The sequence below is a fragment of the Apus apus genome, chromosome 6, assembly GCF_020740795.1.
Source record: "Apus apus isolate bApuApu2 chromosome 6, bApuApu2.pri.cur, whole genome shotgun sequence".
NCBI lineage: Eukaryota > Metazoa > Chordata > Aves > Apodiformes > Apodidae > Apus > Apus apus.
In genome coordinates, this window is record NC_067287.1 from 39,426,200 (window position 1) to 39,444,123 (window position 17,924).

General features: G+C 40.7%; 1 protein-coding gene across 9 annotated transcripts in view; it reads left to right on the forward strand.

Moving 5' to 3' along the window:
* The window catches only part of AGAP1 (ArfGAP with GTPase domain, ankyrin repeat and PH domain 1), a 337,725-nt gene that overhangs the window by 149,658 nt on the left and 170,143 nt on the right, over positions 1 to 17,924 (forward strand). For all 9 annotated transcript variants that reach the window (XM_051623022.1, XM_051623024.1, XM_051623027.1 and 6 more), the window contains one exon: positions 9,797 to 9,924. In XM_051623022.1, the coding sequence (XP_051478982.1) occupies positions 9,797 to 9,924 (128 nt within the window). The remainder of the gene's footprint in view (positions 1 to 9,796; positions 9,925 to 17,924) is intronic.

Consider the following 17,924-nt stretch of genomic DNA (forward strand, 5'->3'; position numbering starts at 1 on the left):
TACATATATTGGCATTGTTTAGAGAGATTTAATACTGAGTCTTATTGTTTATAGCTGTATTTCATATCTGGTAAAACAAGAACAATTGTTATTTCTGAGAGCCAGAGCTGAAATGTGTATTTCAATGAAAGCATCACAAAAAACCAAAGGTACCAGTAAGGTGTGGTTGTAAATTTATTTTAAGGAGAATTGTACTAAAATCTTTTAAGAATCATTAACACTGAACTAGCCCATTGTGGCTGAACTTGTGATTAGTGGTGGTGGTGACTGTCAAACTGTATTTTTCAGTATAAAATACCTGTGTTCATACACACATTTCCTATTTGCTTGTATTATGAAATAGCCTAGTAGTTGTTGGAAGCTATCTGATTCTGAGGAGTTATCAAATTGTTTTAGTAGGGTGAAAGAAATCAGTAATAAGATGCAGCTTTAAACTCTTTGAGGAGCCTTCGTAATAATACAATAGATCTGTAGTGCACATGATGTTCCATGTAGACATTTCTCCTGTTGGTTAACTACAGCCAGGATGATCCTGATCTTGCTTTGGAGAGCCTGCTCTGCTACAGGTAGACCTGATGCTGAGCAGTGACCATCATTCCCAGAAGAATATAAATGGGTAGGTCAAACAGTTATGTACAGCTTAAAGTTTTAACTATCCCACAGTAGAGAAAGTGAAGATTAATACACATAAGCAAACTATCTAGCATTACTTACCCAGCTTTGTAGATGTTTTGTAGAAGCTGTAATTCCAGCTTCATGGCTGTGTACTTGGCTGTCATGGCAATTTTTTCCATTCCAAAATTAGCATGAGTAGCCTTGACTTTGTTCCATCCTGAAGGTAACTGTTTATTACAGACAGAATTTAAATCTAATAAGTAATAGGAGCAATCATACAATACTTTCATTTCCAGCAAATTAACAGTCCTACAGGGTAATTGAGATATAAATTAGGATAAATTTGTTTTAATATCATGAGGTAAACGGAGTTCAAGTAGGAATTGGATCCTCTATTAGAAGTTGTCTTCTGTTCTGGGAGCAACTTTGAAGCTCCCACAAGGAAAACAATGTGTTAATGAGAGGAAGCAGTCCTCTTTATCAGTGCACAGTATTCATTCACAGCTAGTGAAGGATTTTACTGCTTATTAGAAACTTACTTGTGACAACTGACATGTATCAACACTGCTAAAAGATTGATTTATGGGCATAATTTTACCTATATAGTGTGACAGCTTCTCTCCAGCTTAGAAAACTGAGTGGATTTATTTAACATTACCAAGTTAACACATACATTTATATGTTTTGGAAAGCAGTATCCAGTGTTACTGCAATTCCCAAAGTGATGCAGAAATTCAGTATTTATCAGGCAGAGAAGGGAGGAAAACCAGGAGTTACTGAGTCTTCAGAAATAAAGCTCTGGAAGCTTGGAGCCTTTGATATTTCTTCCATGTCTTGAGAATACAGGTTCAGGCTGCAAGAAGAAGTTCCCTGTCACTGGCAGCAGTACGTGTTTGGGAAGGGAAGGTGGGAATATTGGCTGCTTGTCTTTCCATGGTGTGCAGCAGTGGTGGAGACGCCTTTGTTCTTAGCCAGCTCTTTTAATAGCACCTCACCTTTTGACTTGGCAGCTGAAATGGTTGCATTTGCTTTGGCATTGGCATGGCTTAATACCATGTCTCCTGTAGTCTGTCTTTATTGACGTCCCGTGTTATTTTTTGTTACTCTTTTGAACCTGCAGAAGCAGGCAGTTCTACATAACAAATAGAATGACAGCACTTGAAAGTTATGCAGTAGTTTCGACATGTGCTGGCTTACCTTATTGACAGTGGGTAAGGGGCAGGTCTCTTGGTAACCATGAGGCTGTGTTGAGAGGCTTTTCTGTCTGGATTGTGCACAGGTGCTTCAGAAGTACAGGGAAATAATGCAAGAGTGAAAGCTCTCTGGTTAACATGACTACATGACTACCCAGCATATTTTAGTCAAGTAGTAAAAATTCAGGATGTATGGAATGGATTTGTTTTAAGAACTTAAAGATTTGTTAACCAGGCACTTTGTCCTCTAAAATTTTCTGGTGCTTTTGGTGTCCTCCACTGTAGGGTTGGGTTTTTTGCAGTTATTTTGCCTCTTTCTTGCTATGCAGGCTCAGAGGTAAGGACTTGCACTCTTCAGTTTCCCTCCCTTGTTAGTTACGTTTTGATGTGAAATAGAGGTTATCTTGGCAAGTGCCACCACGGTCTGTTAGAGCATTGAGTGGATTTGTGTTTAGTGCAGAATAACACCTCATCTCTGCAGGGATGGTTTTAAAGCACACTGTTTCTGCAGCGAAAAATAGCTTAAGAAGTGGCTGGCTGCATGTTGTACTTCAGCTGCGCTCATACCAGCGGATTGTTGGACCACAGCTTAAACTGGGTCATGGAAAAGACCTGAGTTAAAAAGTTCTTAAGCCAATTTTGCTGCTAGAAGTGGCATCTCGTGCAACTACACACTATGTTCTGTAATGGTTTGGTGTATTTGCTTGCCTCAGCCATAGGTGATGTGCTTGCACGCAAGAATACACTGCCAATTGGCTGTTGGTTATGTTACATGGAACAGATTAATCATTGGTGGAAAGAACTGAAAGGTTAAGAGTTTTTTAAGCCTGTAGTTACTGAAAATGTTTAATTTCTATTGGCAACACATTTAGGACACTTGCAAAAACATACTGGCTCCCCCCCCCCCCCCCCGAGACGGTAGCTCAAGAAGTGGCTAAATCCAAGCCCAAATTCTGTCAGAGTCCAGTACTTGTTTCTGTATTACAGCTGGCACACAGTATGCCAAGCTTTTCTTTTTTTCAAGGGAGAAGTATAAAAGTTGTTTAGCCTAAAGAATGGATTTGATTTAATATAACAGGCACAATGGCCTTTAATAGTGGACACTTTCATTAATGTTTCCCATTCAGAAGCACTTGTGGGTAGTGCTTGCACTTGTAGTTATTACTGCTTCGCCTGTAATGTGTAATTGTGGAATAAATTCATTTTTATTGAGCACTTATTTATTGTAAACATGGAACGTTAAGCTGAAGTGCAGCTGCCATAAAAATGTAAGTTGCTCTGTATCTTAACTTCCCACAGTGTGTTTTCCTCAGGCAGGGCTTTTCACATGAAGCAAGTTAACATCCATCAGCACGGCTTACGGGCAGGAGCAAATTATTTTTGTTCCTCTGATGAAAGATGATTTTGTTGATGTGTCAGTTATACTAGTTATGCTTTGTCCACTTTCCCTTTCCAGGTCCCTGCTAGGTTCTATTGAGGTTACTGGGATTTTTTAGGAACCAGGACTTATGCAGGAATTAGTTAATGTGTATCTAATGTTCTTCAGGCCCTGATGTTCATATTGTTGGCTGAAGATGCCAGCTGGGATACTTTCCACTGTATTATTTTCTCTGTTCTGTCGGAATTACAGGAATAAAGGAGGGAAGGGAACAAGTGTCAAGCACATCAGCTCCAGGAGGGACTCCAGCAGCATGGGGTCAAGCTGGATGGTGGAGTTTGTGCTTGTCCTCACACTTGGTGTTCAAAAATGGAGGGTTACAAAATTTGTGATGTTCTGGAGCTCTTTCCTTCCCTTGCAGTTTTAAGCACTAAGCAAATATATTGACCTTGTACTGATGTAAAATTCATTTTTAACAATTTTTATTGCTTAAACAGAGAATCAGGTTTCTTATATAAGCCTTGTGAGGAAACATGAGTTTTCTCACACTTAAAAATACCTCTGCAGCCTCTGGCTGTCTGTACAGTGAGAACATGCCCTTTTCAAAGGTGCAGTACAGTGCAGATATGGTTTAGTCTTCCTTATAAATCATCATCTTTTCAAGCATCTTGTTTAGCACTAGCTGCGGCCAGGTTTTTTGTAGGCAGGGTTTGGTGGATGATCTGTAAAAGCAGACAAATCAGTAATTGTCATGAAGTGTTGCTCCAACCCACAAGTTTGCAGAAAGAATTAAAATTTGTCATGGAATTTCAAAAAGCTGCCATTCATTTTCAGCTATTCCTGTCAGTAAGACCACTTGGGATTAATTTAAAACTAATTCTTCACCTTTTAGTAATCCCTGGTGGGTGATGTGAATTGAACAGAGACTTTACACAAAGATACGATGTTGTTTGTTGTTCAAAGTGATCTGTGAGTATAGGGGGAGTTATTTTAAGAAAATGTAATATTTGTGTAACTTTCAGATATATTTTTCCCCAGCAGTAAAACAGGTATTAATGAGATCTTCGTCCCTTCTGTTGTTTTTCAGTCAGCAGTGAGCATTCCAGCTTCAGCTGAAAGCTGTCTTCTGTCTGTCAATAAGTGGAAGGAAATTTACTGCACTATTTTGGCATTCCCATCTTTTGCACAGAGTGGCAGATTTTAACTGAACCTGTTATTTACTCCTACTTGGACACACGGTGGAGATAAATGGTCTTATGCATGGGTTTATGAGAAACCAATTTTGATTTAAGCTAGTGGTGATTGAAGAAGACTATTTGCATCTTCTGAATACGCAGTGCTCTTGTACTGGTGATAGCTGAGAGGAGAAATATTGCCAGATGTTACAGGTATTGTATGCCTGAAGTCTTTCCTTTTATTATTTGAAGTGTTCCTTGGTAAAAAGCAACGTAAAGGGAGCAGCAGTAACCCTCTTCACTGCCTTTTGGACAGAGAACAGTGATCAGATTTTTGGTACCTCTGGATATTTTCCAGGACCCACCTTAAAACAGGGAGAGATCGGGTCTTAGGCTAGATGAGGTTTCCCTAGACATATCTGTTGTGTGATGCTGAGGTACCTTTGTGTTCAGTTGTTCAGTTTTCAGAGGTGTGGAGCTAGATGAGACAGTCTTACCTTGTGTCTTGAACTTCTTGTAAGGAGCATTTTCCCCCTAGGTCTCTGCCTTTCTTGTCCTTCTACTTGAATGAAGCTGTGCTAATGAGATTTTAGGGACCTGGCTGCCCCTGCCAAAGCAGCCTCGCGCTGCACAGGAAGTTGACATGTGAACAGCCCGTTGAACCAAGGAAAGACAACTCTGCAGAGCAGTTACTCTGGCAACAGTATTTCTCGTGGTGGTTAGCTCAGAAGCAGGGCACAAAGAGGAGTGGGTTCATTATGGAGGCTCAGCTATTCCTCCCGCCCAGAGCAGAACAAGAGAGCTTTGTTTGGCCAAAATTAGTATACGGGGGACATTTTCCATGTGCAAATGGCAGCAGTGGTGGTTTGCAACGCAGATCTGCTGACCTGGAGTGCTGCAGCCTTGCTGTCCTGCTCAGAGGCAGCTACACCACCCAGCTCCCATGCCTGCTGGCATGGTCCTTCCAGTATCCCAGCAAGAATTCCTATAGGCTGCTCACCCAGGATCAACTTGGCTAACAAAAGTAGCATTGGAGACCAAAGGGGCAGGAGGTGGGAAGGTTAATTTTGTTTTGGTGAGTTAGGTCAGGCATGGAAAAAGAGGCGCATTCAAGTCAAGAGCTTTCTCTCCAAACCTGGATGTTTTATTCATCTTGCAGACCAGGGTTTTCACATGCTTTTAATTAACAAGGCCTAAAAGCAAGATATAGCTTCTACTCATTCTACTTGTGAAATCAAGTTTAAATTTAGAAGAGATAAGCATCAGTCTTGCCCAAAGACCAAATATTTGCTCAACATCAGTTCTGCTGGCTTATAACTCAACATATCCTTGGCATAACCCTGTTTTTTGCAGAAGAGTTCCTGACATTGCAAATAATTTTTTTTTTTAGCTTTTCATGCTGCAGATAGAAGGCTTAAAGTAAAAATCTCTCTGAAATTGATAGCTTAATTTTGTATATAAAAATAGAATGCAATTGATTTTTAAAAATAGTTTAAATGCTTGTCACTGTCTTGATTATTTTTTATATATGCCTCAGATTAAGTCAGTGTTCATCTGTTTTAGAAATAGATCTTAGCAAGTATATTTACATTAACTTCAGAAGCACTGAATTATCTTTGGTATGAGATGGAACCTGAAAGCTCTGGGGCAAAAATATTTCTGCTTTCTTGCATTCGCTGTTCATTTTCTCGAACAATTGTTTGTTTTAATTGTATAGCTTCCTCTGAACTGACATTTCAATTACAGGCACTTCAATGTTAACCTGAAGGTTTTGTCTCTGAGTAGTCTTAAATTGGTTAATGAAGTACACTAGTTGGCTTTCATTAACTGCAAATTGATGTTTCCTTATGGCCATAGCTGACATCAAGTGTTCCTGAAGCGCAGCATTTCTTGCACCATGGTTTTCATCAGAGGTCCCACCTAACATGTGATGGTGGTGGTCCTGCCATTTGGGGAAAAACAAACAAACAAAACAAATCACATTTGTGGACATAATCCAATTTAGGAGTACTCTGACAAAGTTGCTTACAAATCCAGTGTGAACCTGTTCGTAGTTAAGGTTGAGGGAACGAGATGGATTTTTCTGGCCACTGCCAAGAGGCTAACGAGTGGTCACTTTGAGTTCTGACAAAGGTGTAACAGAAATGGGTTTTGAGGCTGAACAAGCGATACAGTATAGCTGTTCTCTGGATCTGGCCCTGGGTCTTATAATTATGGTGTGTTTCTGTCTTGCTACACAACCATTTAACTGTGTTTTTTTCCTCCCTAACTACTATGTCTGAAGATGTCAGCAGCAGGAGTTAGCAGATCTGTGGGGTTTTCAGTGCCAGCCATTTTAAGTTTTGTGTATTTCAGAGCTTTCTTCTCTGGAATAGAAGATGTAGAAAATGTGAATTTGCAGCAGCACTGCTGGGGAGATATGTGCTGAACCCCTTTTATTGACTTCTGATGGACAAGATTTAGGTTTCATCTCTTCTCTCAAGGTAGCTTTAGAAAGAGCACAGTAGGTCTTTTGACAGTCCGGCGATTGCCCCACAGATGATCAGTCATGTCTTTCATATGTTGCAAACTTTGAAGGGTCAGGGTACTCCTTTAGGTACTTCTGAAGCTCCTATCACCATCGTATCCAAGGGCAAGTAGCCCTGAGCACTTGAATATTGAATGCAGTCTAATTATGGAGTGACAGCTACAGGACTGCAATAAAAGAGGCAAAACCTGTTTGGTGTCTCAAAGGAGAGCAGGTTGCCTAATGAAGAGAGGGGAAAGGCAGGAGGAATCGTGCTCTGGCGGGGGATATTAGCCTTGTTGCCGAAATGGAGGGGGAATTGGGAAGGTTTGGCAGCTCAGAAGGGGATTTCCATTAGGGGGCACATCATTTTTCTAACAGAGGGAAGAGTGAAGAAATTCGAGGCTTAGAGTGTGATCTATTCTAGAATTTGTAGCACAATTTTGAGGAGATAATGTTAGATCTTCTGCTGCAGTTTTACATTTTCACAGCACACAGGATAAATTGCCCTTTGTGCTGCTGTGTGTAAGGTTTAGTTTCCAGCTGCTTTATGGATTACTCTCCACACTTCTAATTATGTGCTAATCTGTGTATTTCTAGAGTAACAGTTTGTGCTTTTTTAAATTATTATTTCTTTTAAATATTACCTTTTTTGATGTCTGCTTTTGTAGTACTCACCTAGCATTCAGGTCATGTGTTTGAGTAGGTGAGTTCAAACTGTCTTGGGCTTTTTTGGCTTGTGCCTTTTAGAGTGATAATTTAGCAAGGCTGCATTATGTTGTTAATGGGGATGCTACAAACACACCTGTATTGAGATTGAAGGAGTGAGGTAAATATTTCCCTTGACTAATTACCTCTTTCATGTGAGAGTAGAGGCTTTTGCTGAGAAGGTAGTTCTCATTCATGTGTGTTTTTAATTCAGTTTTGGTCTTAATTTAGGTCTTTACCTCATATGATGAAGACAAATCCATGCAGATATATTAAAATCTGACCTTCGGTTTGCTCTCTGCATTCACTAATGTGTTTTAAAATATTTTAATATATGGCTTTGCAGGCTCCAGATCAATAAACCAATGGGTTTGAAATGACAGAGTGCTACGATATTCCTCTGTAATTTAAACATGATTAGCTGATGAAGGTTATGATCAATATGCCATGGAAAGATAAATTAACTGATATCATCCTTTCAGGATGATAAGAGGCCGATTGGAGGTGGGATGTAACTAATGAAGCTGCTTCTTCATATGTAGAAGCCATTTTTTATACAATGTATTCTCACTAAATCATGGTTATGCCATCATTCATTTACATGAAAAACATAAGCCACGGACCAGTTTGTTATTAAAATTCCATTCATTTGAGAAGGAATCGTATGCTTACTCTGCTAAACAATATCTCTGCCTGTATTATAATGTATTGAGAAAAAGTAGTATTGGAATTTACATAAAATCCTTTTGTATTTTCTGAACCAGACAGATGGAATGCTGTTAGTCTTATTACAACAAGTTTCTGTGGGACTTTTGAAGTAGACACCAATAATTGTTGTCCATGTGCCTTGCTGACTGGTTTGGGTGGCTATGGTGCAAGTGACTGCAGACTCCTTTGCACAAGTTTCATGAAGTGCATGACTTTGTGAAGAATACTGCATGCAAGGAAGCTAAATTTTGTTAGTAATGTTTTTGATTAGCCACCACACTAGTCTCTGTTACTGAAAACTGAATTTTTGTTGACTTTTAAATTTGTGACCCAAGGGGTAGGCAAAAAATGTAATGTAAAGAATTTTATTTTTAGGTGTTTATGACCTAAAAAGAGCTCTTTGCAAAGGTTTTAGCTGAATAGTGGAATTAATTGAAATTCCAGCATATCAGAGAACAGATTTCTGAAATAGGTTGGCTTTTAAAATTGAAACATTGCAGGAGAGGTATGGAAGTTGCTGCTTCTCAGATCAGCTTTGTTTGGTTTTTCTATTGTGAGTCTGCCAAGCTGATTATGTTGAGATGTTAATGACTCTGAACCCTAACTCTGTTTGATAACGCTGCTTTTCTTCACAGGTTGTAGAAAAATTTCTGAAATTGCAAAACAAATCTGTCATTTTTCTAGCTATGCTGGTGCTGAGTAACTTTAGCTAAAACTAAGAATCATGCTAGAGCTTCTTCCCATAATGAATTTGAAAGGGATGTGATGTGTGGCATCACTAATGCAGGTATTCTGTGTCAGCACCCCTTATCAGTTTTACTATTCTGATCATCATACATTTCAAATGCTTTAAACTTGTGTTTTCCAAAACTGTTTATCCTGATGCAGTGTTGATAATTCAGAAAAGTCCACTGTATTCCTCAGCAGCAGAGAGCAAACTAACCCTGCTTAGCCTGGGAGTGATAGCTGTCCTAATGAACCTTAGTGCTCTGATGTGGGACGTCTTCCAGGATCCTGCTAGTAAACAGCACTGAGTTGCACTTGAGCTACATTGTTAGTCAAGTGTTGCTGATATTTATCTTCTGTCTGCAAGGAGAACACCTGAAAGAACAATGAAAAACTTGTACTGCCATAAGCTTTGTTTCTGTAAGCTTTGCATATTATAAATGCATAGTGGACTTGTCACAGCATTCCTGGTGTTGCTTTTGGTAACTTGCACGCCTGCCTTTTCCCCTTCTGCTTGAATGTTACTGGTTCTCTGGTGCTTTTCTGGTGGAGTGAGAGTTTTGGGTCAGTTTCATCCATGTGGATGTTAGAGCTGAAGTCTCCCGTGGAGCATATTGTTGAACACCAGCATCTGTCACCTTAGTTGGATGTATTACAGTCAACTTCGGAGCAAGCTTTGGCAAAGCAAACCCAGATCTGTGTGTTGTACATTCTGTGTATTTTTGGCATAGGTTATTTTCCAATGTGTGCTGCAGCTTACCTGCCTGTGTGCTTTGTTTTTCTTTAGTTGCTCAGAAGATCGTTGCAACAAGGAAGAAGCAGCAGCTCTCAATTGGACCCTGCAAATCCCTGCCAAACTCTCCAAGCCACTCATCCGTGTGCTCTGCCCAGGTTTCTGCTGTACATATCAGCCAGGTACAGGCTACAGTGAGTGCTTGCCTGAAAAAGGAACTAACAGGTTGCTTTTCATCTAATGTCTTTAAAGCCAGTTCTCTTTTTGCTGCTTGATAGGTAGTTGGCATTTTTTTAAAGGCAGCAGTGATCTGTAGTTTGAAGCAAAATTTTTTTTTAATTGGCTTGCCTTTATTTCAAGAAACTGCTGCAGTAAAATGCTTTAAAGCCACCTTTGATGGTACTGATTTATGCCCAGCAGCCTGCTGTTCTGGACAGACCAATTGTTAGGATAGCAGGATTTGCTGTACCGTGTTTTAAGATCACCTCACTATGTTGTTGGTTATTGTTCTCCTTCAGCTGTGTGCTGAGCAGTAACAGCTGGAGGATCTCAGTGGTTAGTGGGCGAGAGTTTTACATCTGTGAGCACTGTGTGCAGTTGTAATTGCCTGGCTCTCACGCTCACTGAAATGATTCCCCCTTAATGACATAGTGATACATGTTGCTAATGACTTGTAACACTATGTGTACAAACAAAACACAATGCTACCTTAATGTATGGCAGGGAAGTCCTGGGGGCCTTGGTGGTATTTTTGGAAACATGTAGTTACTACAATAATTTTCTGACTTGCACGATTTTTGCCCACACACATTAATACACTCTCCTGTGTTTCCCATGTGATGCCCTTCCTTCGTGTCTTTGTTTCCTAGTGTCAAGTGCACTTTGACTGTGAGCAGATGGACCCATAGGGCTGTCATATTGACCAGTCTGTGGCCAGAGCTGTGCCCTGGTTTCCTGATATCCGCCACAGCGGTCTGAAATTTTTGACACCCACCAGCTTTCCTGGTGTTTTTCAGTCTAACCACAATAATATGCCAGCATTGTCTCACGAGGTTATGTTGCGGTCTTGAGCCACCTGTGGGAGGCTTTGCTTTATCTATGGACCTTTCTCCCACACTGAGAATGTCTGCTTTTTGGCAAAAAACAGTATAGTGAGGAAGTGTTCTATCTTTGGGGAAAAGTTGGGTTTTTTTCTTTAATTTGATGTGTATTTTCTTGTGAAAGCGGTTAAACAACCAGAGGATGAAGGCTGTGGTTCCTCTGTGCTCATAGTAAATGGTTTCTTTCTAAGCCCTAAGTGGAAGTTTCCACCATTGGGTTAACTCTGAAGATGCAGGTGCTAGTTTGGTCTTCAAATTCTTTGCTATGAGATGTTCTTCCTTGAGGTGAGCCCAGATAGCAGCCTCAGACTGTGACTCTTGCTTCTGCTGGTTATGCCAAAATAAAATGTGGAAGTTCAGATCCCCCTTTCTAAAGCAGGTGCTAAGCTGTAGGACTTCTGAAGAGCCCTGGCACTTTCTGGTCAAGTACAAGTTCATCAAATGGAAGAGACTGTCTCCTTTCATGTCCTAGGTGACATTGACCAAGCTTCCTCGGCCACTCTCAAGTGACTGCCGCAAGCACCTGGAAATAATCCTTTATGTGTAATGCTTTTCTTCCAAGGGGCTATCTTGGGTGCTGAGACCCCATCCTATTCGGTGCTGAAAAAGGAAGTGGGCTGTCACAGAAATGGGGAGAACAAATGGCACTACCATTGCCAGTACTGACCTTACTCTTGGATCCGAGACGTACCTAGTTTACCAGGTCTGCTGGTGATTGTATAGTTTTTCAAGACTTCCTAAAGAGGACAGGGGATGCTTTGTGCAACCTAATCTTAGCCAGGTGCTTCTCTGTTGAGGTCACCCTTCTAGGAAATCAAGCTTGTTTGATTAAAGAACATCAAATATCTAGGTTATCACCAGTTTCCTGCCCAAGTCCGGTTTGGAAGCCAACAGTAAATACAAAATTCTGGACAAGTACTTCAACTGCACATCAAACTTCTCTCCAGTGATAAGGACTGTCTGGGAAAATCAAGACTAGGTAGCTTTTGTACTAAGGATCCTACGGTCTCTTTCAGTAAACACGAAATAGTGTTCTTCCTCTACCAGCTGCCATAATTATCTAAGGGGACAATTGCAACACCAGTCAAAGATGTCTGTCTTCTGAGACTGATGTCATGCCTAAGAGTATAGGCCACAATTCTGTTTCATGTCTTATCGCCTTTGTGCTGCACTTGAAGGCAGTACGACCTTGTTTCAAGGAAAGGAAGCTGAATCCTTATCCTAGACTTAAAAGAACTTTGCAACTGCAATTCCAAGTTTAAGATGATCTGGGGAAGATTTTCCATCTCTGATCTTGGCTGGAAGACTGGCTGGTGTCTTGCCCTTTAGAACATCTCTTTTGACATAATGATGTTTCACTGAAGATTTCCTCCATGAATCAAAAACGTTTTCATTACAGTGCCCTGCCACTTGCATTCTCCACAGGAGGGAAGGCCTTCAGAAGTAGTGGTTACACAGATCACTTGGATAAAGTGAGATATTGTTCCTTCTTTGGTTGGATCACTCTGGTGATCTAACTCCTGCAAATTCTCCAAACAACTTTGCAGGCAAGAACTGAGCCTTTAAAGGGAGGAAAAAAGAAAAAAAGTGTCGCCTTACCCCATCTTGTCCCCAGCATATCTTGGGAAACATTCTAAGGCTTAATACTAGTGAGGGCTTCTCCACCCAGTAGTTTCAGTTTTCAAACGGTGGAAGACTAGTTTGTGTGTTTGGATCCGTATTTATATTTGTGTCCAGTAGTCCTAAGTGGCCATGTCCTCTTCCAGGAACTACTCTCAGATAAGCCTTTTCTCATGCCCTTAGGTATTTCCAGAAACGTGTTTCACAGAATGAGATGCTTCCTACAAGAATAGTGCTAGCAGTACCAAAAGGCTCTTTTCTCTGCCCAGACTCTGAAAGGAGAGATCATCTTGTTCAAAAAACCATGAGGCTGCTCACATGGACACCCCCTTTGGTCCTCAGTGCATTCCACCTGAGCTCAAGATGCACTAGAAATCCATGTGAAGTAGCCCCGTACCAAATTACCTGTTGAGTAGTTACCTGGAGCTGTGCCTGTTTATGCTCTTGTCAAAACATCAGAAAATCCTGTGGCACCACACTTGTAGTTGCTGTTTATGTGGAGGACTTTGGAACCCTCTTCAGACAAACTGATAGTGTCGTTGTCGTAGGAGGTTTGCATTATACCTGATGGGATGGAGCGTAACGGGCATTTTACTGAACTCCAGCTCAGGTTTTGCTAGCACACAAGCTTTCTCCCTACTATCTGCTGCAGATTGGTGAAGATGCATTATTTATGCTTGCACTATGCCTCCATAAAGTTTTTACTACAACGTGATTGTCTAAATATGTAAATTAAACTATTAAAAGCAAAGTGCAGTCAGTTTAATCAGCTGTTATTTTACTGTATATGAGACCTGATTATGGATAAGCACTAAATAGTAGGGTACAATTATTTATAGTGGGGGTCATTTAGGATGAAATACTCTGTTGTGGTATTTTGGGCCCTTGCATAAGGAGACTACATTGCTTAACTAGCTTTTCCCTCTGAGTTTTCATGTATTGGAAAACAAAAAGAGAATTGAAACAGAATTTAATATCATTGCAACGTACATCATAATCCTTTTGTATTTACTGGGTTATTTCGAAGTAATCTCTAACATTTATTTAAAATAAGCATTATATGCGTGTGTGTGTTCCCCTTCATTCCTGTTTCACACACAGCACACATGCATACTGTCCAGCTCACAGTGCATTCTCCACCTCAGTGCATCTATCAGTGTACTTTTTCCTCCTTCCTTTGTCTTCTCAGAACTGCAGCCTCATTCCTAGTCAGTTTTTGTTCTGCGTGTTGTTACCTTTCTAAGGTCTCTTGAACTTTAGACTTAGGCTTGCTCATCTTCTAGATTTTCCAGTTCATAACACAGTTGCTGCTACGGTATTATTAAAGCCTATTGTAACTTTTTGGTTAATAAATATTATTGGTCATTTCATGATTACTTTTTTTTTGGTACACCAGCTTATCTTCAGAAGCTGTCACCAGATTCTCTTGGTGCTCTTTGATGTGTCTGATAGGACGAATTTGCTCTTTCCTTTACCTTGCTTTTACAATGAGAACGGGCAAAAGCTCCCAACATGGACAAGTTATAATACGTCCCAAAGGATGAGGTTAAACTGCTAAATATTGCAAAATAATGCAATTATTACAATACAATTTTGTCTAACTGTGGAGCACTAGAATTGGTAAATTCTCTAGAGACGTTAATATGGACCTTGGTTTGAAATCTGCTGTCAAATTTGTGTTTCACAGCAGCTTGCTCCAAGCTTTCTGGCTTTTGCTGAGGCAAGGACTAAACAGTTTCTGCCTTGATCTGTCTTGGGATGTGTGGCTGTGTATCACCTGAGACCCTTGAATAAATGGGACTCCGACCTATAATGCTTTCCAATGAAAGGCTGACATGATGCGACTTTCAAGTGGAAAATTGTGTTCTGACTGAAGAGTTTTCCAGAAGGCTTCTTTATTTCTGCAGAAATAGGCTTTTCCCTGCTTTGCTCAAGAACAGAATGTGCAGACACCAAATGCATTCTGTCCTAGGGTGTGTAATCTGTGCTTACTCCAACTGTTTCCAGGCTCCCCGAAGCTCTCCAGTCTCTTGCCTGATTCAGAAGTAGGATGTGCTGCTTTCATATTCTCCTCAAGCCATGATTAGATGGTTCTGAGGGCATCCTGGTGTATCTAGAGAGCAGAAAAAGCATTAATCCTGTTTGTACTGGCGAACTTGTCAAGAAGAAAAACGTCAGCTTTATTCTTCCTATACTCTCTCATTCAGTGCTTTGGCCTGACATTTGAACTACGTAAGTTTTATGAACCAGTTGGGTATACCAGATAATTTTTTATAAGGTGAATATTTTGCCACGTTTGTCCAAGTAGCCAGTCAGGAACATTCCGCTTGCAAATACAAGGCTAAGTCCAACCTTTTCTAAATGCAGGTCACTGCTGAGCTCCTGTCATATGAGATAAATTGCTCATCAGTTTGTTTGCTGAAGAAATCAGAAATACACAAAAACTTTCCAAGTGTGGGATATGACTTAATTCAATCCTTTTTTGGCACAGAACCATGGACATTGTATACAAAGTTTTATTGTTTTTATGAGCTACCAGCAGGAGTCTCATTACAGGCTTTGGCACTTCCATTGGCAGTGTCTGTCTTTGAGTTAACTGCATTGAGTGGACCTGTTTGGCCAGGTGATGCCAGGTTGATAGCTTCATCCGAGTTGTTCTTGTCTGGAACTAGTGTTGTGCCAATATTCTGCCAGATTTGTGCTTGCTGCCATGACCTTGAAGATTTTACTGTATCAGTCTATGTGGCAACAAAGCTGGAAGCCTGTGCAGATAGTAAAGGTATACACTTCTGCAAATGGAGTATTGTCAATTCAGACAAGGTGCATTGCAGAAAGAAATACTTAAAAAGTCTTGAAAGACTTGCAGAGTTTTCTCTTAACATTTCATTGGCCACCATCGGGCTGTGTGTCTTCGTAGCAGGAAGGAAGGACAAGGTTGTGCTGTGTCTGTCCAGAAGCCGAGCACGTTTCAGAATGGGCACGCTGCCTTAATGAGGACAGGAAAATCTGTCACCCGAGGAAGCCAGGCAAGGATGTCGCTGTATAAATGGTTCTACTGGGGCCAATAGTTTTCCTGCCTGGAGTCGTTGGCTTCACCTCTCTCCCTTTTGCCATGGCTCTGGTCAGAGCGATGACTCAGAAATGGCCCTTTATGCTGACATCTCGGGTATGGCCAAGTCTTGAGAGCAGGTTAGTGGGAAAACTTGATTGAAAAGGTAATGCTAAGCTGTGTAATGTCCCAGTGGGTATTAAGAGTGCTTCTTTGATGGGCTCTGACTGCCACAAATTTGACCAGTTTGTCTACAGTCAGCAAATGGGTTTCTGTCAGATACGTGCTGGGTTACATGTGCTGTAAGGAAGGTTGTTCCTCAGATTCACTGACTTGATTTTTATGACTTGGGACAAACATTAAGTTCTGCGAGTTATAGTTATTGCTGTATGTCCTAAATCCTGTACTCCACTCCAGTGAATTTGTTATTAAATGCTTGCATAGCAATGGCAGGAAGCTGCTCTCTACAAGGCCCCATGACCTCTATTTGGTGCTGGCAAACAACCCAAGAGACCACTCTCCACCTTTTCTTTCCTTCAGCAGCTCGTTAGGCTCAGATATTACCAAGAATGTGTTTTCCAGGTGCTTGTCTGGTTGCATTTTTCATTGCTTCTCTCTGTGGAGGCTGGAACTTGGAAGTCACGTCTGAGTTCGCTCTTGTCAAACTCATTCTCTCTACCAAGGTGTTTCAGAGCAGCCATATGGTTTTACATGCTCCTGATTTATTGGCACCCTCAGTAAGAGTTGGAGCTTGTTTGGTAGCCATGGGTTTTCTTCTGTAGAAACCTTGAATTTTTCCACTTTTAAATACTTTGTGGAAACAGGTAAGTTTTTTTCCAGCCAGTGGATTTGACATGGCTTATTTTTAAACCATCTCAGAATTTTATTTATAAAGTTGGAAATCCAGTAGGGTTAGTATGTGTGAAGAGAAACATTGCCTGCAGGACTTCTTTTATAGAAGCTGTCTTTGGGGACTAGAATGTCCATCATGTAGGTGTTTTCCTTTAGGAGTTTCTCACTCCTGGAAAATAAATCACCTAAAAATCCAGGAGACAGGTGTTTCATTTCAAAAAGTAAAAAATTATGCTGGAAGATGATGAAAGATTAAAAAGGTAAAGTTTTAGGGAGTCTTTTATGTGCTCTGTCTGGGAAACGGGTACTCAGGGTAGAAATCCTTTAATTTTAGGGTGTTGTTTTTTTTTTAAAAAAAAGGTGGCAGTGCATAGTTATCAACAAGTTGATCAGTATAATGGTGCAGAACATAGCTGCATCCTTTTATTTTCAAAAGCTTCTGATTCAAATCCTGTCATCAGTGTACAACATCTGAAGCTTTCCTTCTTGATTTTTCCTTCTCCTTTCTGTAGAAGAGGCTTCCTCTGTGTTTTGAGATGTAACCCTGTTGTCATTGTTCTTTTTCCCACCATCTTCGTCAGTTACTGTCGACTTTTTCTCAGGTGAGCCTTGCAGCTCAGTGCCTGTTCCCATTAACGGCTGCTTTCTCAGTTTTTCTTTTCCCTCATGTTCCGTGCCCCAGTTTGATTCAGTCATGGCACAGTGGACAGTAAGTCCTCACCAGTCTAGTCTGAAAGCCATTCCTTGACACCACCAGCTTTGGTCTCCTCCCCTAATGCTGTTTTCAGTTGTTGAGTTTCCAGAGGTTCATCTCCTGTACGTTCTCTTGTCAGACACGTTCTAAGCTTCTGTACCACCCTCCTCATCTCTGACACATCCAGTGGTTTCAGTACTCACTTTCAAAGTCTTTGGCTGTTTGAACTCCAGGAGATTTTTGGTGATTACCTTCAGAGTCTCGTGACTAATTGTTGTTTTTTCATTGCTTTTCTTCATGCAAGAGTCTTTCCTGTGTTTCTTCAGAGAGGTAGTCTCTGACTTACCCGTGTTTGGTGTGTCTTCATGCAGATTTGCAGGTTGTTTACTCTCCTCTATGTTTGTTGTGTTACTTGGTGTCTCAGCAAGATGCCATAGGGAAAGCAAACAGGGTAAATTAAGGTCACTTCTTCCCAGGTCATCCTGCTCTGGAGCTACAGTTCATTGTTAGGACATTTATAATTTCAGCTTCTCTTCTTTCACCTCCTTTGTTTCATATGTTTGACCCATCTCCAAATTCTGCTTGCTGCTTCTACTGTGCACTTGAAAACGTAGCAAAACTTTCTCAAGATCCTGTTACCGTTACCTCTGGTGTCATGGCAGTTACACTTCACCAGTTCAGTCAGAATGGAGGCAGGATGAAATTTAAGGTGCCTTATATAGATATTTAAAGAGGTGAGGAGGAGAACTTTCTCTATCAAAAAGCTCATTTGCTGTATTGTCAGTCCTATTTTGTCGCACAGAAATGAGCTCAAGAACATGTTGTATACAAAGAAGCAGTGACTTTCAGAAGTGGTGTCCCTGAGTT